The 24,000-nt window shown below is 44.4% G+C and overlaps 1 protein-coding gene across 1 annotated transcript in view; it reads left to right on the top strand.

Moving 5' to 3' along the window:
* Positions 1 to 24,000, top strand: part of PAPPA (pappalysin 1) — a 242,206-nt gene that overhangs the window by 178,039 nt on the left and 40,167 nt on the right. The window contains exons 14-17 of the mRNA XM_077143649.1: positions 4,823 to 4,991; positions 7,332 to 7,515; positions 16,124 to 16,334; positions 16,929 to 17,100. Of these exons, the coding sequence (XP_076999764.1) occupies positions 4,823 to 4,991; positions 7,332 to 7,515; positions 16,124 to 16,334; positions 16,929 to 17,100 (736 nt within the window). The remainder of the gene's footprint in view (positions 1 to 4,822; positions 4,992 to 7,331; positions 7,516 to 16,123; positions 16,335 to 16,928; positions 17,101 to 24,000) is intronic.

Genomic DNA, 24,000 nt, shown 5'->3' with positions numbered 1-24,000 from the left:
ACAGAACCAGCGTTTGAATCCAGCTACCAGGACTTCCGGACAAAGCTCGCTCTTCATTAGAGATTTCAAAGTTGGTGTCCCATTGGGTAGATTAGGCCATGGGTTTTGTTTGGCCCTCACTCCTTATTCTCTTCAATTAGTTGCCGATATTTAAATATCCAGAGGGTTTACATTACAAACCAGAATTTCCTCCTTTAAGGAAATTTGAAGATTTTAAAACATCTGAAGGTCAACCCTACTAGGCAAACTGTGGCTGGCACTGAGAGCTGCTGCTGCTTTCTTGAGCAGGAGCATTCCAACAAGGGCCAGCCCACTCAACCCACCTTCCCATCCATTCAGGTTGTCAGCCTGGCCCCTGCACGCCATTGAGCTTGCAGCCCCTGATCTTTACAAAAAATTGCCTCTGCCTCCCACACCATCAGCTCCTAGAAATCCAGGGTAGGAGAGTCTTTTAAGATCATTGCCCTAGTAGTCTCATTTCCAGACAGAAAAGAGAGGTCCTCTACATGGTAATGCTTTCTCAGTCTCATTCCCCAAGTGAGCATTTATGCCAAGAGCATATTTTCCAGTGTTGAGTGTGCTGTCTTCTTTTGTTGTCCCCATCGGAGCAGCCCAGAATGATTTATAAACAACCTGCCTGTTATTATCTCCCCTCCACATGGCATAATTGGAGCTAAGTAGCAGACCTCAAGAGTTCAAGCCAAGAGTCAAGGGGCAGGAGCAGGAGAGGAGCCCTTGTCAGCCTGTTAACTACTGGCTTTCTCTGTTCTGGTTTGAGTACTGCCTGCTTATCCTCTGTTACACAGGATGGGAGCCCATTTGAATCGACAGTGGGGGTGGCAGCTGGGGTGGGTGGATAGATGGGGAGGTATATGGGGGTTGACCACATATGGACCTACTTCCCAATGGAATGAGAATCTAAAAAAATGCATTTGAAAAATAGAAGGAAAAAATGCGTACATATCTGATTAGGTCTGCAACCAACCAGGAGGTCTCTACCTTTGGCCAGGTGTGAAAATTTGATCAATAAAATGACTGCTGTTCTTTTCCCCATCCCTCTCTTCTGCCACCTTCCTCCCATCAGAGAGGTGTCATAATTCCTTCTTTTATTATTTTTAATTGACTGTCCATGACTGGTATTACATCCTTTCCCCATTTTTCTTTCTTTTTTATGAAGGCAGAGGCTTTTATTTTGTTTTGTTTCCCTTGCTGTAATTTGTGTTTTTGTGTTTCAGAAATGACAGGGCTATGTCAACAAGTTATTTGGGAGGGACAGTTAGGGTAGTGTTTATCATTTTTGGATAGTGTGTTCACATAACCTTTTCCAGCCAGTCCAAAAGCAAAGGAAAGAGAGGAACTTGGGGAACAGACAGACAGACTGCATTGGAATTTTGTCTAAGCTGAGCATCTTAGGGCAAGTAGTTTGAACTCTCTTAGTCACCATTTTCTCTTCTTAAATATAGGACTAGTAATGCTATCACAGGGTGTTACTGGAGGATGCAATAAGATGATGCATATAAAACACCATAGCCATGCTTGGAATGCATTATTTCCCATCCCCTGTTTCTGCCTGTTTTAGAGACAACAAGCCTTGTGCAGATAGATGAGTTGTTAAAGTAAGTATACTTCAGTCCCGAAAGTGTGTTCTTGGAGACAGAGTCCTAGGAAATGCCCCTTGATAAAAAGATAATCAGAGTTCAGAAAATGATGTACACTATAGCTCCTTCAAGAAATTCACATTGTGCATTAGTGTTTTCTAATTCTGAGAAATCCTGCAGCAAAGGAAGTTGTTTGATCTCATTAACTTGCCATCCATACTCACTTGGCCATGTAACTTTCTTTTTTTTTTTTATTTCATGAGCAGGCTCTGAGAATCAAACCCAGGTCTCCAGCATGGTAGGTGAGAACTCTGCCACTGAGCCACTGTGGCCCACCCGGCCATGTAACTTTTATGTCAAGTAACTCATAAGAACATTCTACAGGGATCAATGGGGAACCCTGGTCTAACTAACTACCCGGCCATGACCAGGGAATATTTTCCTTCCATATCCAAAAGAGCCAGAGGAGAGAAACCACTTTTGCATGAAGCTTCACAGTTTCCAGAACATGTTCTCATACACTGGCCTTTCTGTTCTATAAACACATCAAGCTCCTTCCTGTCCCTGGAACTTTATGCTCTGCCTAGGACTCTTTCTGCCTCAAATCTTTGAACTGCTGAGCCCTTCATTTCATCAGGTCTTCATTCAGAAGGTCTCACCTCATGGAGGCTTCCCCTCTACCCTCTATATGTAGTTTCATGCTCCCCTTACTCCCCCACCAAGAGTCACCCTCTATGATTTCACCTGTTTTAGTGTTTTACTGTAAGCATCACTGCCTGAAATGGTCTTATTTATTACTTTTCTTTGGCACGTGCTCTCCCTCCTCAAATACACAGGCCTGGATGTACCTCTTCTTTCCTCTCTGTTACTATACCTCCAATACTTAGCACAGTATCTGGTACACCTAGTCAATGTCTTTTCAGTGAGTGAATGTGTGGCTTTGTGGTACACTCTGTTGGCAATCCTGAGAGATAAGGCATATCACTACTTCTGCTTTAAAAATGAGGAAACTGAGGCTTTAGAGAACTTTACAATGTCAGACAACTGATGAATGATGGGGTTGGGGCTGAAATCCAGATTTGTTACACTGCTCAACTCTCTGCTTCTTCCATTCTAGCAAATCAAGTTTTTCAGTTTTTCCTTTTGCTATGAAGAACATTAATGGACCCAGATCATTAGGGGAGGACCCATAGCCAGAGAAGAAAATCGTCTTTCTCAAGGGCATTGCTGGGTTGCTATCAAACGGGAGCCAGGGGGGCATCTGGGAGTGCAGACTGAGAATGGTCAAATGGTAAGGCAGAGGTCAGAAGACCAGCTTGGAAGATGATAGCTTACGGAGTAAATGTATTTAAATTGGAACCATGTGGCTCTTTCTCCCAGTGTTTACACAACGTGAGCAATCTGGTGTCAGAGCCCTCACATCCACTCCAGAGTTAACAGTGTCTTCGAGGCCTCCACATGGCCAACTGCTGAGGCTGTTGGGAAGGCAGGGCAATAATCGAAATATCTCAAGATATATGCTTAATCCCAGTTGCCCAGCATTTCAGCATGTTAAGAGTGCAAAGCCCACATCAGGGCCCATCTGAAGACCCAGATTAAACCCTGGCCCTCTTCTGGGTATTTAAAAAAGTGATTGTGTTTACAACATGTGTTGGGGGCATTAAACTCAACTCCCCTCACCCCCACCCTTATCTGTCACCATGCTTTTGAGTATGGGGTAGGGCATTCAGATTTCACTGAATCTCTTAAGTCCATTTGGCCACCAATTGGTCCCTGCTCTGTATGGAAATCTGGCCATCTCTGTTGCATGCATACTGCATACCAGGTCTTGGGTTAGACAGGGAGAGGCCAAAGTTACAGAAAGCTGCTACCTAGAAGCTTTGTAAAGAATCAAAGTCTATAACTGTTCAAGTCCTATTGCAAGACACTGCCACCATTCCATTTGTTTATTGCTCTTTAGGAAATTTCTATGCAAGAAATTTTTACTGGCAATGCAAAGTGTACAAAGATGAAACAGGCATTATCTCTACTCTCAAGAAGTTCTTCTCCAGGAGTGTGGGCTGAGGCTCACAATGATGACTTTGGAGTCACACATCTGGGTGGGAATTACAGCTTGGCCACTAAGTAGCTGTGCAAACTTAAACAAGTAACTTAATCTCACAGCATCCCAATTTTTTCCATCTGTAAAATAAGTAACACTTAGCTCATGCGGTTGTTGTGAGGGTGGAGTGAGCTCATGCATATAAGCAATCAATGAACAGTAACGAATGTTACTGAGTGGCTACATAACTATAACATAAGGGGAAAGAGCATCCAGGGACAGGGTGCTCTTTCAAACACCTTTGCTTCTGTTTGTATCCCTAAGGATCAGCAAAAATTCCAGGACCCAGAACCTGTGTTTTGAATACATAAAACATGAAGCAGCATCATTAGAGAAAGGAGAGTAGTGTGCCTACAAGAGAGCTCACCTGGGGACACAAGGAAAAGCTTCTAATAGAAATTTACCTGTAGCTCAGATTTGGAGCATGGGCAGAACTCAGATCGGCAGAGAAGTGGGAACAGGAGCTGCAGCAGGGAGCAAGGCATGGTGTCCACAGCACTTTACCAACAGTTCATAAATCAATTTTCTGTTCATAAAGGACTTCCATATCCATCTCAGTTGAATCTTATGATGATGAGGTTGGTGGAATTTGAGAACGCACTGAAGCTCAGAGAAGAGATGTATATGGCCTAAGCTCACACAGCTTCAATGTAATAGAGCTGAGGTTTATTTGAAATACTTACTACCCTTTATTGAGCACTTCCTATGAGCCACAATTCTTTTGTGTGTTTTTTATGAACTAATTCTTACAATGACTCTTAGAAATGGCACTATTATAAAATACAAAAAGGCTTTCACTCACCTCAGTGCCTGACAGGTAAGAAGCTCAATAAATACTCAGTTATCATCATTTGACAAATGGAAAAACTGAGGATCTGAGATGTTTGAAGCTTGATAGCAAGCAAAGCTTTCAAATGGCAGGATTTGAACCCTCGTTTGTCTGTCTCCCCAATTTTTGTTCTTAATGATAAATTTAAACCACTGGCTCCAGAGTCTTTTTTTGCCTAAACCAGCATCCCCTGAAGTTTTGGAGAGGGAGGCCCTCAGCTGTCATCTTCCAGTTAGAGTGCAGTTGTCATGCTGAGAAAAATCCCTTTTACCCTCTTGTCTCTTCCCTCCCCAGCTGTGTGCACTTTGCATGTAAAGCCACTGACTGCCCGGAGCTGGCGGTGGAGAATGCCTCTCTCAACTGCTCCAGCAATGACCGCTACCATGGTACCCAGTGTACTGTGAGCTGCTGGACGGGTTACGTACTTCAGATACAGCGGGATGATGAGCTGATCAAGAGCAAGGTACGTGCAGGTGCTCAGCTCAGAGACCTCTCCAGCCAAGGAAAGGCTTCTGGGGTGTGGATCCTGTTCTCTGCTGAATCCCCAGCACTTGGAATAGTGGTCCCAGATACTAGGTGCTCAATAAATAATTACTGAATGAATGAATGAATCTGGACTTCCTAAGACATTGATTCCTGTGCAGAGGAGTATCCCATACAACATATATCATAGTCCCTGAGAAAGTTGCAAATCTGGAAGACCCTGGGTTGAGCAATAGCATTTCAGAATGAAATCCCTATGATCAGAACTCTGCCACAATTGAATGGGCTGCTTTCGGAAGAGGTGAACCCACTGTCAGTGAAGTGTTCATTCATTCTTCCATTCATTGTAAACTCTCAGTTCACTGCGAACCAGATACTGCAGTAGACGCTAGAGAAAATGTCACTAAGATAAACCTAATTCTGCCTTTCAAAGAGAAAAGTGGCTGGGAGGTGATGGGCAGGAAGGGGCACGCAAGTAATGACCTCACCGTATAATAAACATGATAAAGGGAAGCATGGGGTGTTGTGGAAGTATAGGGGGATTCAAGGAAAGTTCCCTGGGAGAAGTGACAGGAAAACTGAGAACTAGATAGGCGAAGGGACATGTGTTGGGATGTGGGGGAGGGGAGGGAAACCGTATGCACCCTGGGCAGAGGCAGAAACAATATGTGGAAGTCTATTGGTGAGAAAGGGCTTGCCATAGCTGGACAATCTTCTGTTCCTGAGCTTGCCCAAGAGATGTGGTTGCAGAGGCAAGGTGGGACCACTCAGGCAGGACCCCTTCAGCTTGGTGGGCAAGTTTGGGCTTTATTTTAAGGGCAACAAAGGCTATTGAAGCAATTAAGTTAGTCAGGTCATGGTTGACAAAGGTTCTTCTGACTGCCAACCTGGGAGTGTTTTGGAGGCCAGCAGCAAGATTGGCACCAGGAAACCCCTCAGGAGATCATTGAGGAGTTCTTGGAAAAGGGCATGTGTCCTGTCCAGGGTAGTGACAGTGAGTGGATTTGACTGATGTAGACAGATAACGCTTCAGCCAGATATTGCAGCAGGTTCTCAGGTAGGGCATGGAGTAGGGGGACAAATTGGAAGCTAGGGATCCTTCTAGCCTGAGATTTTAAGTTTCCAGAGCTCTGTTGCTAGATGTGGCCTTTTCTGGGGCCCAGTAAGAGAACTTTGCCTTCATGCTGCCAAGTATGTGAAGCACATTCCTTGTTGCTGGGAATGCCTGTTTGTACAGAGCTTCTGGGCTTGAATAGATTCCCACTGGGGAACTGAGGAGCCCTTGATGGCTTGTCTTAAAAATCTACTTCTGCTGTAGGTATTATGTCTGGTATCAGACATGGCAGGTTTGCACTCCTGTGAGAACAGTTAGGCTGCTTTGACCATGAAGGTCTTCTACTTGCTTTGATGTGTGTTTGGGATGGGAAAATACCCTTTGCTTTTAAAATCCCAGCTCCACATGTGGCATTCCCAATCCCCTGGAATTTGACAGCCTCTTCCTTCAATGAAAGCCTCCAGGTACCAATGACTGTCCCTCCCTTGGTTCCATCATCTATATAGATCTAGAAGAACCAAATCTTCCAGTTTGGTTCACATCCCTATCTACCGTTTCACTTTTCCCATCCTCTTCCTTCTTCATACCTACCTCTCTCAACTACTGAACCATTAACTCTCAGAGCAGGGAGTGGCTCTTAGAGCAAACCTTGGGTTCAATCTACCACTTTCCTAATGGAAGAATTCAAACAGGGAAAGGTTATTCTATGTCCGTAGTCTTAAAGCATGGAGGACAGCATTCAGGTCTCCTAAATCCCAGGACAATGCCCATGCTATGCCAAACACTACAACAGAAAATCCCTGTAACTTCTCCAGAGTTAAGAAAAGATAAAGATCTAAATCAGGTGTCTTTCAGTAGCCCCATGTTTCAGAGTCGGTTTCATGAAAGAAGTCATCACAACCTAGCAGATATCTGAGTCTCAAGATTCTCATTATCAATACAGTGGAAGTAATGATCTGGGAGGTGTTAGAGGGAACAGTTAAAGCTTAGCCTTTGGTTTCAAGTCCCACTTAGCCTCTCTTCAGCTGTGTAACTTGGGGCTAATCACTCAGTGTCTCTGAACCTCAGTTTCCACATCTGTAAAATGGGAACCAAAATACTTAATTCATACAGTTTGGGGGGATCATCAAAAATTATCTACAGTTAAACCAAGCAATGGTCCCCTGATACACAGAAAAGTCTGTGAGCTGTCCCATTGGGTAGAAGGGCGTCCCCCATGTCTGAGGCTCCAACTGCCTCCTCACTTTGCCCATCTCTGCTTTTCAGATGGGACCCAGCGTTACAGTGACCTGCACTGCGGGCAAGTGGAGCAAGCAGGTGGCATGTGAGCCGGTGGACTGCGGCATCCCAGACCAGTACCACGTATACCCTGCCTCCTTCTCCTGCCCTGAGGGCACTACATTTGGCAGGAATTGCTCCTTCCAGTGCCGGCACCCTGCACAGTTGAAAGGTATCACAAGCTCTTTGATTGATTAGAGGCTGCTCCCAAGCCTTCCTATGGGTCCCAAACAGTCTGAGTTGGATGGAGCTCTGTCTGTGCTCCTGATTTCTTTCTACCAATTGTATTTATATGAAAGCCTTGCCATAACAGTCAAGAAAAAGTAGAGTGTGGATAAGTATGGCAATAAAACCTCCTTCCAAGACCCTTGAAAATCTTGGAAAATAAAAGAGAAAGACAGGAATAAAGAGACAGGGGAAGTGGAAAAAGAGTAGCCATTGGAAGTGATGTGACAATTTTGCTGGCTATGAGCCAGGCCCCATAAGCCTGAAAGGTGAGTGTTATTATTGATTCCACTTGCATGGAGGTGGTATTGAACCTTGGAGAGTTTAAAGAACTTGTCCAAGGCCACCGTTTTAGGAAGTGGTGGAGTCCACATTGGAACTCAGGTCTATCTTTCTTGAATGCCAACTGCTACTCCCTAGTGGGGAGAGAGGAGTCTATGTGGACTGGAAATATTTATTGAGGTCCTCCTGGGCTAGGTACTACAAGTATTGCACTGAATCGTCATCTGGTATGTTGGAAAAGAAGCCAAAATTAGGAAATGAAAGAAAGGCTGGCCAACCTGGGTATCCTAAGACGTTGGGGCTGGAAGAGCCCTTCGAATGGCTCAAGACTAACTGCATCGTTGGAAAGATGGGGAAACTGAGTTCCAGCAAGAAGAAGGAACTTGCCTACAGTCATATAGCAAGTAGATAGCATGACTAGGATAAATGCCTTTGACTTGTAGCCGAGTATTGGATTTTGACATTATACATAATTCTCAGAAATGCCAGGATCCTCTCCTTTTCTTGGTTTATCAGGGGCAATACTGTCTTTCTATCAGAGAACCACAAGTAATACCTCACTCAAGCATTGGAGGCCTACTTCAGGGTCATCATTCTGTAGGATGAGTATGAATGGTTTTCTGGGGAAGCAGAAAGAGGTCTGTGACTTCCCCTAAACTTAGATGCAGTATTGCAGTGCATGAGTTCAGGGCAGTTTGGGGATTGGAGTGGTCAATGGTTTCATCAAATTTTCAAAGGGGCACATGATTCCAAAATTTTGGAAACCCCGTATAAGACCTTGAATCCTTGAAAGAAGTGGCTGTATTTAATCCTTTTTCATACTGCTATTAACAAGCAGGGGGCATGGTACATAATCAGACTGAATAAATGTATTGACTGGATTGCTACTTGCACAGTAAACATTTAAGAAATGAATGAAAGACCCACCAACATCACTAAACTGCCCCAAAATAAAGGCAGGAAACACTTCTGGAGTGCATCCCTTGCGTCTCCTCATTTTTTTTTTTTAACTCAAAAGGTTTGAATTAAAAAGCCATACATATTTGAACTGTGCTGCTGTAAGGATTTAGATTGGAGAAAGATGAGAGAGCTGTGGAAATCGCAGACCCTCCCAACTTGCAGGTCTGCAAGGTCCCAACCTGCCCTTCCCTCAGCCCCATATGCCCGGATGTGAAGTGTATTAATAACTCCAGATGAGAAAATCACACTTCTCTCAATCAGAGGCCCTTGGGAAAGGGAGGCATATAAATTAGCATTGATTATGCAGCCATTATTGTGGCTAATAATAATTCTTAATCAAAGTGACTCAGACCCTTCTGCCGTGACTTCCCTGATGACTGTGGTGGGGTGGAGGGGAGGTGACCCCTGCTGTGGAGGCAAGGTCCCAGGAGGACCATCATTTTGGTAGTTGTTGATCCCATCTTTGTTCTTCCCTTGAGATCAGAACTGCCACCTTCACCCACTAAAACCCACTGGCATTTCCTGCAGCTTGCTTCTCAGCTCCATATGATACTCACATGACAGACAGGTCTGTGCCCTCTACCTAGATCTGCTGACAGCAGAGATCTCATCACCTTTCTTGTGGGCTTGTTAAACCACCTCATTTGCATCTCTTCTCAAGCCAGGGGGTAAAGAGGTGATCGAAACAACCTTATTACTATTTTGCTTGCTCCCCTCTCCTCCTTTTCAGTGTTTGTTTTTCAATTCCCTGCAGCATGGTTTAAGCAAAAAACAACAACAACAACAACAACAAAACACTAACATGGGAATCAAACAGACTAGCATCCCACTCCTGACTCTGCCCCTTACAAAATCTTTGATCGTAGGTGAGCAACTTCACACCATGAGCCTCAATATCCTCATTTGTAAAATAGGCTGCAAATGCACATGTTGAAGGGTCAGGTTGAGAATTGAAAGAGATGGTGTCCCTAAAATGCCAGGGTCAAAGTGCTTAGTAAATACTCAGGTTCTCCCAGGAGCTGCCTTGTGAGGCCCTGGGCAATGACTGATCTCTCAGCCCCTGATCTTGATGCCCTAGAGAGCCCTTGGTTCTTGGAAGCACAGGGTTCTTATGGAGGTCACTATCCTCAGAAAAGCCACCACTCCTCAGGACAAGTGGTCAAGGTAGCCACCGGGAATCTGGTATAATGCAGATAGTGCTACAAACCTACTTGTCCCATTCACTCCTGATGAACTTGTCTTGAACTTCCCAACCTTCACTTTAATTCCAAGCCCTGTTCGAGAGTTATGCAAAACTCTTAAGAGTTCACAGTCTTAGAATCATTTCTACCAAAATTCTTTATCAAATATGCACTCCAAGCTCAGGCAAAACATACAAAAATGCATGAGGGAAAAAATTGCCTCTAATTTAGAAAAGAAAAATTGAAAATCAGAATCATAAATCCATAATTAAATGGCTAAAAAAACAACATTACTTACAGCACCTAGTCAGTCTCAACTCTGTTGAGTAGCATTTATATTTACTGTGGAGTGGGACTTCTAAGATAAGCATGTCCACATCCTACGAAGATCTTTAAAAGGGCCTACCTTTTTACTTCTGGGACTTGATGCTTCCCTGTCTATCTTGGTTTTGCCCCTTTTACCTTAGATTTAAAACTCAGTCTAGTTGCTGGTTTCTATAAAAATGCTCAATCCTGTCAAGCAGTTTTTGATTTCTTAGACTTCACTATCTTAGATAGGAGGTGAGCTGGAGTGGACATGGAGAATGGCCAAATTCTACAGTGCACAGAATTTAACCCTCTTTCTTGTCCTCAACTCTCTTCCTCATCCCTTTCCCTTAACCTTCAGGACCTTACTGCAACCTCCCTCCCTCCAATAATTCCATGTTCTCCATCCTTTCTCAGGCAAATACCCTGCACTTTTTCTCAGAAGCAGATAGCCAGGCCCTGGAGGGTTCAGCTTTATCCCACAAGTGCTCATCAGGGCATTTTCACCACAAAAATAGGATCATTCCCTAAAAGGAATCCTACAGTTCCTAAGAAAATGCTACTTTCTTCATCTTATCACCTATCACTTTGGAGATAGCAGGGTCTAGGATATAATCGGGTCCAAGATCTTCAAATGATTACTGGAGAATTTGAGGGTCATAATCGAAAAGGGACATGTCCAAGGTCCTACAGCTGTTCTTGCTGGCCACATTTAGGTTTTGATAATCTGAGAGCACAGAGTAAGCACCCATGTCATCTCGTAAATCATTCTTCCTCTCTCCTTCACCGTCATCCCAAGCCCACTCTGAATGATTGCCTATGCTTCAAGAATCAAACCTATTCTTACTTAAGTGTTCTTATTTATACCCTCAAAAGCCTTTGGACTTTTCTAAGCCATGTCCCCCAGCCCAGAACTCCTGCCAAACCCCAGAATATTAGAACTGAGAGAAGCCTAGAGGTCATCAAGTCTAAGCATGTAATTTTTTTTTGAACCATGTCATTTCGCAAATGGGGAAACTGAGGCCCTGGAGAAAAATGCACTTGCCCAAGGTAATATGTAAGTTGCCATCAACACCGGGCCAGTAGGCAGGGCTCCTGACCTTACTAAGAAAGGTGCCCTTTTGCTAGGCAGCCATTCTGACCAATCGGCTGAAATAATCCAACTCACATCCGCCATTCATATTCCCCAGTCTCTACCCACACAACAGATATCCAACATTCCAGGCTCCTTTCCCCCACTTCTTAGGAAGGGCCCTCCATCAAGTATCCTTGACTATGACTGCAACTTGGAACATTCTCCTTCCTTTATGTCTAACATATGGAATGATAAAGGGGCCCTTTGGTAAAGAAATTTGGAGGTGAGGGATAAATTTGGATATATTGTGCAACTTGTCCTTGATTTCAAGATACTCTGCTGGTCCAGACTGACTCTATGAGATTTTCTCTAGACAGCAATTCTTCTTTGGCCATGCTTATGGGTAAAAACTCAGTGGTGAGTTCAAGAAAGCATGTAAGCATGAGACAAATCTGTATCGATCCCCAATTCTAGCTTGAACACCTCACTTTTTGTCTCAGAGTCTCAATTTTCTCATCTGTAAAATGGGGCTAATGATGCTGGCATCTTGGGTTACTAGACAGATCAAGAAGATGGTCCTGCTTATTCTTCTTAGGCCCACCCCATTGATTCAATTACAGCCAGCCACTGGTAGAATTCCTATCAGATGTTAAAAAGAAAACTGGAAAATTAAATAATCAAAATGCAATCTGATTCACTGAGGATTGATCTGTAAGGTCCCAGTTTTAATGGGCAATTGGCATACTTTCTGGAACTTCCATACCCATCTCAGATTTGCTCTTTAAGTCCTTGGGAATCCAAGAGCCCAGAAATATGCTTTCAGAACTCAAATCAGCGAAGAATTTCATGTTTCCCTTAGTATTTCCATTTCTTTTATCTTATTGTCTTCTTCCAACTTTCTCTAACCACTGTGCTAGGTGTAGTACCAGTGGCTATCTGGAAAACATGATCAGCTTAAGATCCTTTCCATCCTCACTTCCTGTTCTGCCTGGCCTGGGGCCCTATACAAAGATCTCTCCTCTGTTTGGGCTCCTTTTCCTTCTTTATCTGTCCTCCTCTTACTTCTGTTAAATTCTATTCCTCACCAAGAGCAGTGTAATGGAATCTCCTCCCAATCCCACTGGTACTAGCCTTTGACTAATGCAGGCTCCCAAGTGGCCGCTCATCCTTTTCTACTCTAGCTAGGTGCACTTGTGTTTTCTCAAAACAATGCAGTAAATGATATCCTTTCACATCCTGAAATGTTAGAGCTGGATAAGAACTCAGATAACACCTCAGTTTAGGGCCAGAGTGGATAGGTAACTCATTCATCACACTGTAGATTCATAATGCTTTATGTTTTCAACAAATGGATATCAGAAGCCTACTGTGTCTTTGACATTTTGTTCAAGGCTCTGGGAATAAAAGAATGAACAAGGTGCAGCTCCTGGCTTTATGAATTGGGCAGTGCCAACAAAATGTGGCAAGTGCTAAGAAAACCATACCTTAGGTCTCCTGACATTTCCCTCCTTGTATTCTGCTCTTGTTAATGTCAATCTTAAAGGCACTCCCAAAGAGACTTGCCTTTCTGCATAATATCTTAAGTAAAATAATAAATAAGATGCATATCTCCTTTGACATTGCTGTAGTTTACAAAGCATGTTAATATTCATAAGAGACTGAAATTGCCTAGCCACATTTGTAGACAGACTGAGCAAGATTGATTTTCTCAACTTAAAAGATGAACAAATGAAGGTATAGTGTAAGATAGCTTTTTAGGGGCAGAGCCTATACTTGCACTCAGGTGTTTGAAACCTAATATCCAGTATTAACCCTTTTATCCTCTGCCAAGAACCATAATCTCAGACATGCCTTCAGCTTGTATCCTGCATCATGTATTCCCGGGAAACACCAGGAGTTAAGACATGGAGTGCATTATCAATGTTGGTGCATTATAAAGCAAATTGCCACTCTGGGCAACTAAGGCCTAGCCCCCTGGGGAACCCTAGGAGATAGTGTACATTCTTCAGACCTACCCTGACTCTGGAAACAGTTTTGTTTATTCACAACTCCATTAATGGTTGAGTGCTTCCTCCAGGGACTTAGTACTTTCAGCTTGCCCTGCCTATGGGCTGAACATGCATCCATGACAAGGAAAAATGCCCTCGACTTGACAGCAATAAGTGCAGGACACAATCTGCAGAGTATAGAGGTCAATGCCAAGGGAGAGAGGGCAAAGCATAGAAGGCATCTTAGTCATACCCTTCTTCCTTCAAAGCCACATGATGAATGCAGGGTAGTGGTTATGGCTGGGTCATGGAAATGCTGATTCTGCTCAGTAAGTCTGGGTCTCCTGGACTGCGTTTATTGGGGGGGGTGGGGGGGTGGGAAGGCATGCTCATGGTTCTGAATCACCAGTTTTAGCATGACTCTTCCTTTGAGTGTGGTACACTGCTAACTCTTAGTCACCTTCTCCTAGAATTTACATTTCTGATTTGCATTTTCTCTTTTGGTTAATACTTTGCAATTTTTATGTGATTTTGCCACACACACAAAAAAACATGACCTTAACTTCACAATTCGCAAATTATGTAGCTGATATGGTATGCCTTTTAAGAATTCCAACACTTTTTCCACAGGTGTCTTATTCTTCTTGGGGGATCTGGAGAGGGTATTTCCCCCTGTATCTTTCACTGAACCCCTTCACACTAAGCTTATGCTGTGCTTGGACATCCCAAAGAACTTCCCAGGTCACAAGGGCAGTGCAAAAAAAGAAGCCTGTAACCTCTGGTGTTCTGGAAGCCTCTCTGCTTCTCTGGAAGCCAAATGAATCTCCCTTCTGCATCTTTTTCTCTTTTCACTTTATGTAGAAATATCTATAGTTTACAGTATCACAGTTTATCAACATGGATGTCTCTATGGGGTTTACAGACATTAAACTACCTTGAGCTTGCCAGATGAATCACAATGAAAAAGGAAGAGAGAGAAGAAATCGAATGAGGACAGGAGAAGGAGAGATGCTTGCATAAAATTACTTTTCCCCCTTCTTTCTTACTTATCCTGCTTTGCTTTTTTTCCAAAGTACTTACCACCTTCTAGCACACTAAATCATTTACTTCTTAGAATAATTTATTGTGTGCCTCCCAATCTCACTGGAATATAAGTTCCAAGAGGGCAGCGTTTGGGGTTTTGTTCATTCCTTTGTCTGCAACATTTAAAACAATACAGTGGATCAGCAGGTAGAGTTCTCACTGGAGACCCAGGTTCAATTCCTGGTGCCTGCCCATGCAAAATAAAATAAAACAATGCCAAACAGAGAGTAAGCAATGAATAGAGATGTTCGTTGAATGAATGAATGTGTCTCCGTAATCAAGGCTTAGATGGAAAGAAAGAGGAAGGAAGGAAGAAAAGAAGGGAGAGAGGGAGGGAGGCAAGGAAGTGTGGGGGAAGAAGTAAGGAAAGGAGGGAGAAAGAAAGAAAGGAAGGAAGGAAGTTAAGAATCAAACAAGGAAATTGACAACACTTTAGTGGACACTTTTGATAAATATTGTTTCATTTAACCTTCTCAAAAACCCAGAAAGGCAGAAGTAATTGTTCTTTCTGCAGATAGGAAAGTTGGGACATCTTTAGACAATAAGACGAGAAGAGGTCTTCTGATCATATGTAGCCAACTTCCCATTAAAATCACCCTTCTTTTTAGTCAGAAAAAACTGACTTTGAACCTGTTTTGTCTTTTACTGTGAGAACATGGGCAAGTCACTCCATTTCCCTGAGTCTCCTCTTCCAAATGGAAGCTGTCCCACTGAACTGTGTTCAGTGTTTTTAGAATAAATGAAATTACATACTGAGAGCACTCAGTACATAGTAAATGCTCAACAAATAACAGTTTCTCCTAGTCATTCCACCCCTCCCTATCAGACCTTCCAACCTTCAAATCTCAGAGTCTCCAACATGCTTCCAGCCCTGGCTGTCAACACCAGTCAGTGATAAGCAGGAAGAGAGACTTTGGTTGAGAAACTCAGGTTTCAGCTTCTTCTCCAGTTGTCTTAGGGAGGTTTGGGGCAGGCTGTCCCTTGACAACACACAATCTGGCAGTGAATAGCTGAACTCCCCATGTTTTCCTTTTATTTGCAACGTTCTCCTTCAGGCCAACTTCCCAATGGCAATCAGCGCGTCTGTCAGAGCTGGCACGGGCTGCGGGGGAAGCGCTGCTCTCTCGGCAGCTTTGGCAAAGCTTCACTGAACACTGGGGCCTGAAGAGAAAATCATCTGGATAACGTGAGGCTGTCACTCCCAGGCCTCAGGGGTGCGAGGGCAGATACAGGGCGCAGGGACCAGAGGGGGAATGAGCAGCTGGACGTCACACAGCACACTGATGTCAGACCTTGGAGTAAATTCTGATGGGAACGTACTATGTCAACTATTAAAAGACAAGTACCTTCATCTCTGGGCTTAGATGCTTGACCAGAAAGCAAGGGGAGTGGATTAAAGTAGTAAAGGCCTCTTTTCTTTTGCCATGTAAGAAATTCAGAAGGCTTTGAGCTTCAATTCACTGTAAACATGGAGTAACTCACTCCCCCAATTTGGGACACTGCTTCTTTGTGGCAGCTCTCTTCATCTGCCGAGGCTCCTCAGTTGTAGGGGAAAAGGTTTTGGAATTCCACATGGAGGATCCTCTGGTTCTTCAAGTCCCTTTAAGTCTAGGTGACCCACAACAAACCTGGGCATTGGGACCCCTCCTTTCGTTAATGCTGTCCCTCTATGTTCTCCAGGCAACAACAGCCTCCTGACCTGCCTGGAGGATGGGCTGTGGTCCTTCCCGGAGGCGCTGTGTGAGCTCATGTGCCTGGCCCCACCGCCGGTGCCCAACGCAGACCTCCAGACCGCCCGGTGCCGAGAGAACAAGCACAAGGTGGGCTCCTTCTGCAAGTACAAGTGCAAACCTGGATACCACGTGCCCGGCTCCTCGCTGAAGTCAAATAAGTAAGTGGGGCAGGAAATGCAAACCCATAGTTCTGGGGCCTGATCAAGAGGGAGTATTCATTTCTTTGCTGGAGGCAGTCTCCACCATTCTTTCCATTCTGTTCCATGGAAGTCAGCAGTACATTGTTAGTCACAGTAGGTAGGTTTGTGTCAAACCAAACCAACTTTTTGATAACTAGCTAATAATAGTTACCACATAGGGCTGTTGTGAAGGATAAATGAGGATATATATCTAAAGGGGTTGCAGAATGCCTGGCACATTATAGTTGTTCAACAAATGGTGGACATTAATGTCATCATTGTGTATGGATGGAAGAAAAGGAGAGGACAAGGGGCTTGAACTTGTTCTCAATCCTTGTATAACTGAGACAACGTCCAACACTCCTGCCAGCTCCTGTGGAAGGAATTCTGTGGATAAATTTTCCTTAATCCCTTACACACACTCCTCACCACCCAAAAGGATCAGTGGGGAATCATGAATGGAAAGGGAAATGATAAACTAGCTGGCTCCAGGGAAATTTGGGTATTTTTGGTAGGATGTGGGTGCAGTCATTTGGTCACTGTGATGTCTCTTCTTTCATCTCTTCCTTGAAGACGGGCCTTCAAGACTCAGTGTACCCAAGATGGCAGTTGGCAAAAGGGAGCTTGTGTTCCCGTGACTTGTGACCCACCTCCACCCAAATTTCATGGCCTCTACCAGTGCACAAATGGCTTCCAGTTCAACAGTGAATGCAGGATCAAGTGTGAAGAGAGTGATGCCTTGCAGGTATGCCTCCTTTTCATATCAGCACTGTGTTCCCACTGTTCATATCAGCACTCTGTTCCCAATCCTCTCTGCCTACCAAACACCAGCCTCTACTTTAAGAAATACCTCCACCAGGAGACGTCACATGCCAAATGGCAGTATCACCAATACAGAAGTTAAGAATGTGGGTACTAATTATCTACCTTTGTAATCTCTCTGAGCCTCATTTTCCTCCCTGTAGCACTGTGTTATATTTGTTCAAGAATTTCTAACTTTAAAAAATCATTAGCATTGAAGGAATTGTGAATGAGAAACTCTAGGCTAACTGGCTCTAGAGAAACTTTAAATGTGTAAGGAGCTCCATCTTGGTAGAATCAACCATTTATGGTTAATACCCCAAATGCCATGCTTCACAAGTGCTCAAGGATCAGGAGCCAGGTGAGGTCAGAGTTCAGGTCACCTGGGCCCCATCTTCAGTGCCTCCCAGGCACAACCCTGAGCACCATGGTCAAAGTGGTCTGAGGGGAATGAAATATAAACCCTGTCCTCAGTTTCCCAACCCCCCATACTCAATTCCTCTCCCTCCCTCTCCACATATCCAAACAGTTGTTAGGTGCTGTCCATTCTCCTTCCAAAACACCTTCTGAAGCTGTCCTCCTCGCTCTCTGGCCCTGATGCCACCATCCTAACTCAGTCCATCTTCATCTCTTTCCTGGGCTCGCCTCTCTCCAATATACTCTCCACATTTCAGCTAGAGTGACTTGTTTAGAGTATAAATGTGATCACAACACTTCCCCTGCTGAAACCATTCAGAAGCCAGCAACTCCCATTTCCCTTAGGACAAAAATTCCTTCGGATGGCATTCAAGACTCACCCTCCCTGGTTTGGAAGATTGAGCTCCCATCTTATCTCTGCATTCTCTACTTTGAAGAGTTTTTCTCTCATCTTCTCCAATGACCTGATGCCTCTTCATCCTTCTTAATTCCACTTGGGCACCCTGGCCTCTTTCTTGATGCCCCTTCCTCCTGCCAAACTCAGTACCCCCTTCTGCTTCTGGGGGCTCCCCATTTGCAGCATGTACTTATCTGCTTTCATTTTGTTCTCTCCAACTAGCTGCAAGATTCTTCACCACGTCTCCAATTTTCCTTGTACCTTCAGCACTTAGTACCATGCCAGGCACCTTGTAGGTGCTCAGGAAATGAGGCTGAACTAAGGGCATGAAAAAGCACTGCATAGAACATCCATGCCAATCTCCTCATTTAATCAGATTGGAAAATCAAGACCCAGAGAGGTTACTCAACTACTCAAGGTGATACAGCCAGAGCTGGCTGAGTCAGAATCAGAATCCAGGTCCTCCTAGCTGTGGATAGGCTGAATTCAATAGACAGTACCTGAAAATCCTGGACAGCATACATTGATGGGCATCTGCATCCCTGAGTCATTCCCATCCTAACCTGCCAGGGAAGCAGAAGCCAGGACCGGCACAAGCAAAGGCCAGAGATTGCCATGGCCTCACGCAGGCTCATCAGCTTCTCAGAGATTGCCATGGCCTCACGCAGGCGCATCAGCTTCTCTCTCACTCCCTTACGTAAAACTTTTGCTAACAGCTACGCCAACTGCTGAGCCAAATAATATTCTGGCTGTGGTCATGTTATCAAACTGCAACCCAGTCCGCCTGGGGCCTGCCAAGTAACTTTCATGGCCAGTTTGTATTTAAAGGACAGGAAAATGTAAATTTATCAGACGACTCAAGCAGTTCTGTTTGGCAAATGGCAGAGAGACTAGACGCAAAGGAGCAGGGTATTGCTTGCCGGCTCAAAGAATGAGGGAGTACGTGCCAGATGGGCTCCTGATACAATTGACGTTTCTAGTCTGTATTGAAAATGAATTTCCTCTACCCTCAGACCAGGGTCCTGAGAGCCAAATCTAGTATTCACCTCAGATCCCCTCTTGCTAAGTGTAAACATAGCCGAATAGTACAGCCCAGAGCATCTTGAATCAAACAGCTTGTATGGAGCAAGGATCCTTTCCTTTCCAAACAAGTTCCAGATTCTGGCAGGAGAGGACAGAGGAGATATTGCAGGGAAGATTCACCACTCCCTCCCATTTTCCCTGGAAACAAGCTAACAAATAGAATTCCCACTTCATTCATTCTTGAGGAGCAGGTACGATGCTGGATCTAGATTCTGAGTTCACATTCTGACCGCAGGTTTAACAGCCAGAGGACCTTGGGCAAGGTACTTAACTCTGTAAGCCCTGGTTTCTTTGTGTATAAAATGGGGGAAAGGGCAATAATAGTACTTACATCAGAGTTTATTTTTGAAGGTATAAGTGAAATAATGGAAGTAGCTCATGTCTGTGAGCAACCCCTAGAGTTGTTCAGTGCACAACTTCTGCAACAATGCATGGCAACCCTAGAAAGGCACACATTAATTAGCCTGGCATTTAGGTCCCTTTCACTGGTGAGAACCCCTGGTCCTCCATGTGGGCTCCTCTTAGACCTAGAGTCCTAAGGCAACAGCTTAAAACCTAGTCCTCTGGCTGGAGTTCCTATGCTAGCTCCAGAAAGTCATCCCTCATGCCTCAAGAGTGGGGTGGCCAGTAGAAGCTACAGTGAAGCCTGCTCTCTTGCTCAAATAAACCTGTACAGTATTATAACTTTCTAGACCAGTGCTGCCCAACAGAAATTCCTGCGATGATGAAAATGTTCTATGTCTGCATTGTCCAATATGGTGTCACTAGCCACATGTAGATATGGAACCCTAAAAAAATGACAAGAGTAACTGAGGAACTAAATATCAAATTTTATTTAATTTTCACTAATTCAAATTTAAATGTAAAGAGACACACCTAACTTTTGGAAAATTCAGCTCTAGAGCTTACAGCATTCTTATCTTTCAAGATGGAGAAGTTTAAGAGTAAGAGCTCTTTCTTTTTTGTTGCTTTTGTGCGTGTTTTCTGGGCTCCAAGATGGTACTACAGGATTTTTTTTTTCCATTTCAACAACTCCCAACACTTGATAAAGAAACACTATTCCCAGTTTGCCGATAAGGAAAGAAAGCTAGTAAGTGGCATTCTGCCCGACTTCACAGCGCAGCTCTTCCATTGCTCCCTCACCACCAAAGGAAGGATTTCAGGGCAGGCTAGTGCCAAGGTCAGGGATCCTTTCCCCAGGTGATCCAGAGAGAATTGCTAATTGTCTCAGGATTTAATCCAGCTCAGAAGTCCCTGGGCCGTTTGAGGCGATAACTCAGGCTCAGTTCCAAGTGAGAAGCTCAGTGGGGGCTTTGTAGGTGATTAGGCAAGTGGGTGGGCTTTGGGATGTGGGCAGAGTCTGCTGGAGATGCATGCGCAGGGGATGCAGCAGGGAAGGACAAAGGTGCATTCCACGAAGGATTTCAGTAATTGAGTAGGTGGTGTGGAATCAATAACGCATCCAGTGCATTGCATGAACCTCAGAGGTTGGCTGTGAAAACCTTTCTGTCACAAATGGTGCAGAGCTGGTCCCTGCCTTTATGGGCTAAGCCATGGACACAGCATACCTCTCCTAGGTATGATGCCTCGGCCAATAGCCGAAGCATTTAGTTTCAGATTGTCAAATGCTTAACCAGGCACCCCAGAGCTTCCTAGAAGAAGTCAGAAACATCACAGACCTATGCAACATTAGGGCTGGGTATAATTCCAGAGTCTTCCACTTACCCCAAGTCACACAGCTAGTTACCAAAGAGTCAGGTCTTAGACCGAATCTTAGGTCCTCTAATGACATCACTGCACAAGCCATGTCTGTTGTCCATCCTTACTCTTGGGGCTTCATGTCATCACTGTTATTTACTTACAGAAAGCAAACTAAGTGTGAGGGCATTTGGCTGCAGCAGAATTAGGTAAATGATTGACAGCTGCAATTTATTGAGCACTTAATACATACCAGTCACTGGGCTAAGTGCTTTGCAAGATCGCTTCATTAAAGCCCTGCAGCGCTAGGCATTCCTATTCCCATTTTATAGATTGCAAAACTGAGGTTAAGAAATGTAAGGTGGCTTTTTGATGGAACTGAATTCCTGCTTTGCACAGCTTAAGTCCTAAGCCTAACCATTTCTTTCTTGCACTGCATTGCCCTGCCTGGTTCCGTTTGCTCTGGTGCTGGCACTATCTCCCTCTGCCCTTTTTTTGTTTATTTTTATTTCTACTAAGGAGTCTCCTTCTCACTATGCCCCCCCCCCCTCCTCTGTAGTAAAAGCACATAAGGTTACAGTCAAAAGACCTGGCTACCTCTGTGACTTGGGCACATTACCTTCCCCCTCTGATTGTGTCATTTCTAAAATATGGATGTTGGTTGGGTTTATCCTGAAATTCCTTCAGAGGCAGTACAGCAGAGCAGTTAAGAGCCTCAGCTAACACTTAGAGAACCTGTACTGTGTGCCAAGACTCTGAATACCAACTCATTTCATTCTCACAGGCTCCTGTGTCCATTTAGCAGTTGAGGAAATTGAGGCACGGAAATGTTAACAGAAAAGTTAAATAACTTTCCAAGTCCACAAAGCTAGGAAGTTGCAGAGTTGTGATTTAAACCATGTTCTTAATTGTTATACTAGCTTCCTTTCGAAACTTGCTTTATCACTTGCTAATTGAGCCTCCGTTTCCAAATCTGCAAATTTAAGTACATAATTTTACGCTGATGCTTTACTAAAAGGTGTTTTGTAATGCTTGTGAAACACATGGTACATAATAGGTCTTCAACAGTGTAATTTAATTATTGTAGTCCTTCCAGCTCCTTCTGAATCTGCATCGCTAAAGATATAGGAAAGTTAGAGAGCTACAGGCTCAGTTTTGACAGATGCAAAGGCACCAAGAGGCAAATCATTTTGTTGAAGGATACTTGGTCCTCTTGAAAGAGATTTCACCTTGACATGCAAAATTGTGCATTCAGAACCAAACACACCCAGTGGATTTCCTGCTGCATGTTCTTTAGTCTTCCCAGATTGGATGCTTGCCAGCTCCAGGTCTTCTATGATCAATCTAGATGTGGCCATCAAAAATATACTCTGAGGGGCCACACCAGATGGTAGGCAAGCTCTGAGTGCACCAAGATCCAGTCCTAAAGGAAGATTTGAGAATACAGAGGCTCCAGGAAGTCTACTTATGCAGAGGGCATGGCAAGGGCAAAGGCTTGCGGGAGGAGAAGCCAGAGAAGTACATGGGGAAACAAAAGTAGAATGAAGGATATGTGCATAGTAATAGATGGGGCTGGTAGTATAGTCAGGATTAGACAGTGAAAGCCCAAGAGTGTTCTGAAGGCTAAGGTTGTCTTTGCAGAGGGATGCCGTGTTTTCTCAGTGTGGTTTTACCAGGAGCAGAAAAGTGCCAGATAAACTGGGAATGAGGGAGAGACTGGTGGCAGCCAGACCAGTGCCTTTGCTCTCCCACGTTCTATGGTGGGGCCTATCCAGTTTGAAATTCCCTGAGCAGATTCCAGTTAATTCTAATACATTTTCTGCTGCAAACTGAGCTCTCCAGCCAGTTTTGGCCCATGGAGTGCTGAGGTCTGCAGCCCTTCAGGGGCTGGAGGCCAAATGCATCATAGACCCAGGCCAAGGCTCCAGGAAATTGGGGTCAATTTCTTACTCCCCTGGGGGCCCAAGAGAATCATGGGCCCTGGAGCCTGGGACTCCAGGGAGGGAGAGTCGGGGTTCCGTATAGCCACATGAAGCTGCCTAAACTTGCCCTGAGCTCACACAGAACCTCTGGGAGCTGGACACTGCAAGTTGCCCTGCAGCTGCATGCTGTGATAGGCCACCCTTCTCCCATGGCCAGAGGCGTTTCCACTGCAATCTGGACCCTCCTCCTGCTGGCCGGGGAGAGGCCCAGAGAGGGGCCTTCCTCTTTTGAATCTTGCTTCCTTGCAGCTGTTTTCTCAGACAAAGGAGCTATAGCCTGCATCAGCCCTTTTAAAGCCTCCTTATTTACTTCCTCAAGCCTGCATTCATTAATCCCCTTGTTCATCCATTTCTTCATTAGCTCATTTTTCCATTTATTTCTTCATCCATCCATTCGTTTATTTACTTGTTCATTAAAAAAAGAAAACATACCTTTGCTCTCCATTTGTTTCACCCCATCTTTAAATAAACAGGCAGTTCTTCAATGAAAAGAAATATCCATTGACTGCATAGATAAATGAGATGAGTGGTCAGGACCTCTTAGGTGCTGTGGGAGACTCTCAGGACCCAGGGATGAACAGAGAGCCTTCTTTAAGGAAGCTCATCGTCTAGTTGGGGAACAGATGGTAAACAAGGGCAATATAGTGTCAGACACATCAAAGGAGCATGCCATATAACATTGGGTCGGCATTAGGACAGGGTTCTTGCCAGTTAATGTGCTGCCAGGTGGACCAGGGTGGTAGGAAAAATAGCAGACAGAAGGAGCCACCAATGCAGAAGCATGACAGTGAAAACAGCATATGGTGCAGGTAATTCAAACCCAAGTTCAAGGTTGGAGGTGGTGCTGTGGGGAGCAATAAGCTGCACGACTAGGCAGAATGAAGGCCGTGAGAGTTCTGGAGGCCAGGCACAGGAGTTTGGAAAGAAAGCCAAAGATTACAGAGAGTGAGGAAGTAGATTTTATACTTGGAGAGCATGGTCAGCGACTTTGGCCTCCCTTAGTTTCTTTTCTTATAAGCTTAAGAAGGAAACAATTTTCAGCTTGTCCTCAGATAGATCTTTCGAATCTGGGCCTTCTACTGAGAAACCATCATGGTCCCCATTTCCTTAACTCTCCATTTCCAGACTCCTTAAGCTGTCACTTAAGGCTGTACCAGTCCATCTTCCTCCCATTTCGTCCTTCTTCTCCTTGAGACATGGAACCTGAAGCACAACAGGCTCTGCTGCTCACTAATCTTTCTTGCATTTGCACATGCCATTACTACTT

Source organism: Tamandua tetradactyla, chromosome 2 (genome assembly GCF_023851605.1).
Source record: "Tamandua tetradactyla isolate mTamTet1 chromosome 2, mTamTet1.pri, whole genome shotgun sequence".
In the NCBI taxonomy this organism is placed as follows: domain Eukaryota; kingdom Metazoa; phylum Chordata; class Mammalia; order Pilosa; family Myrmecophagidae; genus Tamandua; species Tamandua tetradactyla.
This window is presented reverse-complemented; position numbering and strand designations above follow the sequence as displayed.